At 35.5% G+C, this 8,854-nt stretch overlaps 1 protein-coding gene across 6 annotated transcripts; it reads left to right on the top strand.

Moving 5' to 3' along the window:
- The first annotated feature begins 598 nt into the window (after window positions 1–598).
- On the top strand, window positions 599–8,422 carry LOC115952728 (probable inactive leucine-rich repeat receptor-like protein kinase At3g03770). Of its 6 annotated transcripts, XM_031069948.1 has the most exons (10): window positions 599–861; window positions 1,533–1,719; window positions 1,998–3,525; window positions 4,313–4,446; window positions 4,750–4,990; window positions 5,383–5,588; window positions 5,674–5,726; window positions 6,150–6,261; window positions 7,645–7,929; window positions 8,141–8,422. In XM_031069948.1, exons 3-9 carry the CDS (start codon window positions 2,184–2,186, stop codon window positions 7,915–7,917), a joined length of 2,361 nt encoding a protein of 786 aa, XP_030925808.1. In that variant the 5' UTR covers window positions 599–861; window positions 1,533–1,719; window positions 1,998–2,183; the 3' UTR covers window positions 7,918–7,929; window positions 8,141–8,422. The 6 variants fall into 6 exon arrangements, with proteins under 6 accessions (XP_030925808.1, XP_030925809.1, XP_030925803.1 ...); XM_031069949.1 differs by having other exon boundaries at window positions 5,383–5,582; window positions 7,645–8,422; XM_031069943.1 differs by having other exon boundaries at window positions 7,645–8,422.
- Window positions 8,423–8,854: the final 432 nt, after the last annotated feature.

The raw sequence follows: 8,854 nt of genomic DNA, 5'->3' as shown, positions 1-8,854 counted from the left end.
GGAAAAATATGCCCTATGAGATGATCCAAAATTTAATACAATCCAACGGTCGGATAAAAAAGTCAACTTTTTGACCATACTTGGTTAGGGTCTTGGTCCTAATGGCTGCAAAAATGGATTTTTCAAATATAGTAACCTTTTTATTCACCATCCAGTCATGTTGTACTTATTTTTACCATTTTTTGCTTTAAAATTCATGATTTTGCACATTTATTCAATTTTTTAAAATCTTTGTTTATTTTTATTTTGATGCGTAAATCGGACCGGATAAAATATAGTATCGACAGTAATGAGTTCCATAAAAATTGATAATAAATACTAAAAACTATACTTTTTTCTAACGAAACAGGCTAAATGCTACTTTTGGATATAATATTAATATTAATGTACACACTATAGAATAGATATGACTCGGATTTATCACAAACAAAAAGGACGAAGAAATAGAATGGCGCCAAAAGCAACAGCCTACGTTAACATGGGGCCACCCGTGATAAAGTGACACAACCAGAGAATGCCAAAGCTTTACCAGATCCAGGACCAGAAAGCGAGAGCTTGCATTACATTTAAAAATAACAATAACAATAAAAATCAACTTCAACATTAAATTCCCTGTAAAATCAGCTGGACTCCACAATCAGAGACTGTAAAGATTTGGTCACACGCAGTGGAATAAAGGGACTTCCCTTCTCCGCAAGAATCTTTCTTTCTTTCGCTTTTTCTTCTTCAACAATGGCTTCCCTTTAAGACCTCTGAAAAATTGGTTGTCAAAATAAAGTAATGGAGAAAGAGATTATTTCCTCTTTTATTATTTCGCAAATTGGAGTGTCGGCTGGTGAAGCTTTCCAGGTCATATTGTGTGTGAGTTTCGAACTTGTGTCACTTACTTGTCTTGGCGTGTCCAAACAGAAACCTTCTCCTGAAAAAGAGTCTCTTTATGTGTCAGTAAGATTTGGATGCCCCTTCTTTTGACAGGTCTGTTGAATGTGTGTTGAAAAACTTTTGGGTTTTGTTCAATTGGGTCATCTGAAACACTTGCACTTGCAGGGTCTATCATGTGATATGAACTTTCTTCTGTCTGGTTTTTTTATACTTCTTATAAAAATGTGTGATCCGAGATGCATATACTATTGCTTAACCTGAGTTGGGTATTTGTCGTTTTTGAAGTCCAAAGGTTTGTTTGTTTGTATTATTTTATTTTATTTTTTGGCTTAGTAAAGAAGTATAGTTATATTATTACTAACATGAAAATATTACATAAGAGTTTGTTCATAGATCACCTACTCTATATTTTTTTTTTTGATGAACATAGATCACCTACTCTACAAACACAAAACATTGATCACCGACATAAGTACACACTGAATATTACAAAATCTGAAACATCTCTCTCAATCTCTCTCTTATTTCAGTTGGATTTGGTTGGCGTTTGCAGTGGTCTTGGAAACAATTATGGGGGATTATTAACTTCATTTGGAAGTTATAATCCTCTAATTTTTTTAACTTTTGATTGACTATAGTTTTGGTCACAGGCTTGAGCAAAAAGTTTTGGGGCAGAAGTGGCTGCATCTATTCCTTTTGATTTTGAGAGGAAAATAAAGCATTGTATTTATTCCCAGGCTACAAAAATTTAACTGGGTTATCTCGATCTTGAGCTTGGAGAGTACTTGCACATTCGAACTCTGAAGGTCATGAGTGATTTGTGTGTTGTTTATAGAGGTAAGCTTTTAATGAAGCATATATAGGTAATATTCATGCTTGAGATAAAGAATAGAATTAAAAATTAAAATATTTGCAACATAGACAATGCAGCTTTCTCTCTCTCTTTTCTCTTTGACCAGGAAAAAAAGAAGAAGAATGATTTTGTGATTTTGGTATATAATTATCAAGAAATAGTTCTTTTGGTTTTTTTGGGTCCTTAGTAACGTACCCTTTTTCTGAATATTTTGTTACAAAACTGTTGAGTTATCTGTTTATGTATATATATTTTGTTGCAGGAATTTTGTTTGTGATCCTGGAAGCTTGAGCTTTAGTAGTTAAGAAGCTACGAATTTCATGGTCTTTAAATACTCGTTAGATGATCTTCAGTATTAGTGATAAGACCTCTGCACTTTGTTTTTCCATTTCCTTCTTTCAAAGCTCTGTAAAATCCCTTCTGTGCTTTGCCTTTACTGCTGGTGCCAATGGGAAAAATGTTGCACCATCATGAGCTTCTAGTTATTTTTATTTTTTTGCTTTTCATCAATCACTCAGAGCAACTGCAAACCTCCCAGGTTCAGACCCTTTTACGAATTCAGCAACTTCTAAACTTTCCAGTTGTTTTAAGCAGCTGGAATAACAACACAGATTTCTGCAACACTGAAGCAAATTCATCTTCAACTGTTATATGCTATGAAGGAAGCATAACCCAGCTGCACATAATTGGCAACAAGGGAATGCCACTTTTACCTCGGAACTTTTCTTTAGACTCCTTTGTGACCACCCTAGTTAAGCTTCCTGACCTGAAGGTTCTCGCATTGGTCTCTCTCGGTTTATGGGGCACTTTACCTGGTAAAATTGTGCGTTTATCATCGTTAGAAATATTTAATGTGACTTCCAATTTCCTGTATGGTTCCATTCCTCAAGAGCTTTCATCCTTAACAAGCCTCCAGACACTAATACTTGATGACAATATGTTTGCTGGCCAGCTACCAGATTGGCTGGGTTCACTTCCGGTTTTGACTGTTTTAAGTTTGAAGAAAAATTCGTTCAATGGGTCTCTGCCAAGTGCATTAAGTAATTTGGAGAATCTTAGAGTTCTTGCACTTTCACATAACCACTTTTATGGAGCGGTGCCTGATTTTGAACGTTTGACAAACCTTCAAGTGCTTGATTTGGAAGATAATGCTTTTGGACCTCAATTCCCTCGACTTGGCAACAAGTTGGTTACTCTTGTCTTGAGTAAGAACAGGTTCAGGTCTGGCATCCCTGCTGAAGTGAGCTCTTATTATCAGCTTCAATGGCTGGATTTGTCTATCAATACATTTGTGGGAAGATTCCCAGCGTCCTTGTTATCACTGCCTTCTATTACTTATCTGAGTATTGCAGGGAACAAATTCACAGGAATGCTTTTTGAAAATCTATCTTGCAGCTCTGAACTTGAATTTGTGGATTTTTCCTCAAATCTTTTGACTGGAAGCCTACCTAGCTGTCTACTGACAGATTCTAAGGAAAGGGTAGTCCTGTATGCCAGGAATTGTTTGGCCACTGGAAAACAAAGTCAACATCCATTTTCATTTTGTCGCAATGAAGCCTTAGCCGTGGGCATTCCTCCACATCACAAGAATCAGAAAGAAGCTTCTAAAATAGTTCTTTTCTTGGCTATAATTGGAGGGCTTGTTGGAGGAATTGCACTTCTTGGACTAGCTTACTTGATGGTTAGAAGAGTAAATGCCAGGAGAGAAACAAAGGTTAAGAAACCTCCAACAAGATTAATAGCAGAGAATGCATCCGCTGGGTACACCTCAAAGATACTTTCGGATGCAAGTAAGGTTTCATCTCTCTCTCTCTCTCTCTCTCTCTCTCTCTCTCTCTCTCATGCGTGTACATGCATGTGTGCACAGGTGTAGACACCTGCTTGTATGCATTTTTGAATATGAGTATGCAGAGTGAAATACAGTTTTATGTTGTTTTTGGATAATCCCACATATAAAATTAATATGTTAGATAGGGTCTTTTTCTAGATATTCCAATAACAACAAAGATAAATGTTCTTTGATCAGAATAAATCATTTCTTAAATTACACGTTCAATGTTAAACCTGTATTGGCTATTACAGAATCAAATGCTTTTTAGCTTCATCAGTTGTCCATTAATATAACGCTTTCATCAAGCTGTTTGAAGGAATTGTGATCATATTTTGTATTAATTTTATTTAGTGATTCTTGCACTGTGGAATGTAGTAAGGCCTAAAATTGACCCTGAACTCACCTTTCTTTGAGCCTTCCACCAATAAATTCTGGTTTAAGATGTTTGCATCGAATAGTTGAATGCCCCTCTAATTTAAAAATAACTAAATACAGCTCTATGAAGAGTTACATGGCAAGGAAGTTTTTGTAAAGTCAGCCTAAGTAGTTGGATCACAAGGTATTATTGAGTTCAGTAAATAGGTGTTATATTTAAAAGAGCATTGATTTCAGTATTCAAGTGCATTATATTCAATTCAAGCCTCTTACTTATTAGAAAGAGTACAGGAAATAAAGAGGAAAAAGATGCAGCCAAGCATTCTTCCAACTTTATCATGTATCTGACATATGCTTAATTCTCCCTGAAGGGTATATATCTCAAACAATGAAGATGGGAGAACTGGGTCTTCCAGCTTATCGAACCTTTTCATTGGAAGAGCTTGAGGAGGCTACAAACAACTTTGACACATCTGCTTTCATGGGTGAAGGTTCTCATGGACAGGTATGCATTCTGTTTTACTATATTCATGAGACTTTTGACTCATAAGCAGTTTAGTCTACTCTCAAATTTAATTCTCACATAGAATTTTTGGGATTCCTTCTGGTATGTCAGAGGTTACTTTGATAAAGTTTTCTAGTATATATGCCAAACATAACTGCCTTGGTTACACATTTACGCATTTTCTCAATTGAAATGAACCGGTAGCTTGTTTGTACACAGTTAATCAAATGCCAAACTATTTCTCTTTAAGATTAGTGCTATTTGATGCGTATTTAATTTCCTTATCAAATTACATGTTCTCAGATGTACAGAGGCAGGCTAAAGGATGGTTCTATTGTAGCTGTTAGATGCCTAAAAATGAAAAAAAGCCACAGCACTCAAAATTTTATGCACCATATAGAGCTGATATTAAAACTCAGGCATCGCCATTTGGTCAGTGCTTTGGGACACTGCTTTGAGTGCTACCTGGATGATTCAAGTGTCAGCAGAATTTTTTTTGTCTTTGAATATGTACCAAATGGCACACTAAGGAGCTGGATCTCTGGTATGTTATTAATCCATACATTTAATTCTCAGATTGGAGGATGCAAACTCCCTTTGTGGTATGCAGGATCTTAGGGTCTGCAAACATTCTTTGAAAGGGTTCCTCCACATGAAATCCCATTTTCAAAACTATCTTTGAATTGTTGACTTTTTTATATATTTACCTTTGATCATATGTAAAGATCATTATATGATATAGTGAATACATTTAGTTCAGGTACCTATGATCATCATCTAACGTGTGAGTGATTTTTTCCATCCGTAAATTATTCATTCTTTAAATTTTAGACCATAGAGTAGTGGCATCTAGGTGCCACATTATGTTCTCCGTCATGACATTTTGAGTTACTTTATACATTAACATAATGATTGGTCACTGTTTTCATTTGGCAGAGGGACATTCTCAACATTCTCTTACTTGGACACAACGTATAAGTGCTGCAATAGGAGTAGCAAAGGGCATCCAATTTTTACATACAGGGATCGTGCCTGGTGTATATTCCAATAATCTTAAAATAACTGATATTTTATTGGATCAGAACCTTGTTGCAAAAATTAGCTGTTACAATTTGCCCTTATTAGCTGAGAACATGGTAAAGGTAACTTTTCTTTTTATTGAGTAGTGTACTTTTCCTTGGGGCAAATCCTTTGAATTTATATTCCCCCCTCTCCTCATCCTTGCAGTTTGGTCATGGAAGCCTGCCTAGCGGATCCAAAGATCCTATTGTTAATGCAAGGTTTGCAATTGAAATTTTGTATGGTTTTGAGTCATTCAATTAATAATTTAAAATATATTGTTAAGGAAAAGGCCTTAAATCATATATATATATATATATATATATATAATCTATGAGCTGTTGCAATTGCAGTGAAACCTATCCCCCCCCCCCCCCCTTCGCTCTCTGCTGAAAGTAAAACCTATCTGAGAGTTGTATATAGGTTACCTATTGACTAACTAGAAATGATTATTGACTGGTTTGAGGATAAGAATGATTTGTGGTCATTCTCATTTCATCAGATTTAATATCTTGTTAGTTATGGGGTGTGCGTGTTCAAAAGTACACACGCGCACACTTGATTTGTTTATTTTGTTATTGTTAATTATATAGTCAAGTAATATTGTTTCACACAATTGTTGTCTATGAACTATCACACCACAGGGTTACACATGAAGCCAAAAATGATGTTTATGACTTCGGAGTGATGTTGCTAGAAATAATTTTGGGTAGAAAAGTAAAATCTGGAAGTGAAGTGGACATTCTAAAAGATCGGGTAAGAATGGTTCTATTATTATAATTTTCTTTTGACACCCTTTCTTAATGTGTTTCTTCATTTCTCCTCATAAACCGAAACGGTAATATCAACAACATCTAGTTGTATGGTTCTCAAAATTAGGAGATAGTGTGTACTTAATCGACTGTTTTCTCGAAAATGTCTATTGTTTACATGGTTAATGCATTGTAAAGTCTGGAATGGCATGGAAATTGTATCTTCTTCCATGCCATGATTTGGAAAAATAATTTACTCATCTTTTTTCCCTTCTCGCTAATTTTAGGATGGGTATTGTCCATGTATAGTTATATAACGGAAAACATCTTTTCAAAGTGTCTGCAGTCTTCTTCTTCTTCTTTTTAAAAAAAGAAAAATTTAGAGTTAAATTTTCATAGTTTGACTTGAAGCATTTCCATTAGACTGCTTTCTAACTTACCAATAAGTAAGTATGCCAATTCCCTTTCCCTCTCTCTCTCTCTCTCTCTCTCTCTCTCTCTCTCTCTCTCTCCTAATAGTTTAATTGCCATGGTAACCAAGATCAATAATATGAAAACAAAAATTAGAATTCAAATACGATACGAGATCACAGGCAAAGGCAACCCCAAATTTGAATACAAGACAGGATTCAATCCAGCAGTATGCAACCCCCACTACAAACTTAGTGCTCAAAATTCTATGTATTCCTGGGTTTTCCCCCTTTATTTGCAACTAGCCAATAAGAAAATTAAAGTTACTTTTGTACATAATAAGAAGAGCTGTAAACTAACCAATTATTTTGGAAGAAAAAGTGTTTTTCTTGTAGTTGTTGATGACCACACATCACCAACTGTTACCCCCACTGCTAACTTAGTGCTCAACTGTTTTGCTTTTGTTTGCAATGACCACACTCGCACCATTGCTATGTCAGTATGTCATTGTTAATTTTCATATATGTGTTCTTTTTGGTAGTCAGATATATGCAAATTTAAAGTGGTTCTACTATATTAAACTTGTCACAAACAGTTCCCTCAGAAGCTTATTCAAAAAAATTGAACGATATAGAGAATGTTGCTATGACTTTGCCACAGTTTAATTTCCAATCTTCTAATAGTGGTGTTACTCAACTCATTGTATCTCTAGTGGTGTTAATCACTAAGCTTTACTCCGGCCATCAACTTAACCACAACTTATATCTTTTCTCTAAGCCTTTGGATCAGTTGGATACAAAATTTAGGACACAGAGAACTAACATGCGTGGAGTTAGTGTTCTCTTGTCAAGATATATTGTATGTTTTACTGGCCATGAGCTTACAGAATATTGGTAACCAATGTTTGTGCTAACCATAGCATGATTGATGATCTCATATAATGTGCATAATTCTACGACTCCTTAACACCATGCAGTTACAAGGATGCATTGCAGCTGATGATGTAGCTCGAAGGAACATGGTTGACCCAGCAGTACACAAGGCATGCCTGGATCAATCATTAAAAACAATGATGGAGATCTGCGTTAGGTGTCTGCTTAAGGACCCATCAGATAGACCTTCTCTTGAGGATGTGCTTTGGAACTTGCAGTTTGCAGCTCAAGTTCAGGATGCTTGGCACAGCGACTTTCAGAGCAATGAGGGGTCTCCAGTCTCGGCTTCACATTCTCGAAGACTCACCTTCCATTAGTGGAACATACAGGTTTTTATGTTTTTGTCTCACTTCATATCTTTTTGTGGAAATGGATGCGAAATTGGCATGTCATTATGATAAGAATAATTTTACAAAATTGGCATGTCATTTATGATATGGCTACTTGTGTAAATGAGGGAACTTAAGATACGATATGTGATCTCTAGCCTTGACATTTATAATATTTGAAGTAATGAACATATAAAATCATGTACTGCAGATGGATGAAAGTTCCAAAAGGAAAAGGAAAAGGAAAAGGGGAAATGAAGTAGTAATTCATAAGACTGACTGGTGCTCTATTTTTACTGGTATGACAAGCGTGCTTGATCAGTTCTCAAGTACTTTATTCCCCTTTCCACTTAATTTTTGTATTTGTCAAAATCTTTATTCTTATTTACAAGCAGATGGAAATAACTGTTCATATAAAGGTATCCCTTGTGAAGAAAGTTCCCATTTTCCATTAACTGTAATTTCTTATTGATGTGAATCATTCTTCCCTCCAGAACAGCCCTAAATGCCTTTTTGAATTGTTCTTATATGCTAAGCATATTTAGCATGGAAGATTAAAGACCCTAATGGAGTTCAATGAGAAAAAATGCCTTCTTGGGGTTATGAGTTCTGCATCTATCAGTTTTTTCAGGGAAGGATTGTGACAGCCAAGAAAGCTTGTTTTGAAGAGAGAGAGAAAGGGGGGGTTGTGGGGGGAGACGTGACTTTAAATAGACCCAAGGAAGGTTGCGTTTCTGTGAATATAGACAAATGAGAGGTGCTACGTCTACAACATTTTCACAACAAATCATAAGTGGTTAGTTGTTATTGAATCAAATTTGAATCTAACACTAAGATTACTTTTTTGCCCCAACAATAACAATCAATACCAACTTGTCACTTAGGATTTGTTGTAAAAATGTTGTGAAAATGTTGTGGACATATC

Source organism: Quercus lobata, chromosome 7, assembly GCF_001633185.2.
Source record: "Quercus lobata isolate SW786 chromosome 7, ValleyOak3.0 Primary Assembly, whole genome shotgun sequence".
NCBI classification, from domain to species: Eukaryota; Viridiplantae; Streptophyta; class Magnoliopsida; order Fagales; family Fagaceae; genus Quercus; species Quercus lobata.
Note: the sequence above shows the minus strand (reverse complement) of the source record. Positions and strands in the feature narration are given on the sequence as shown.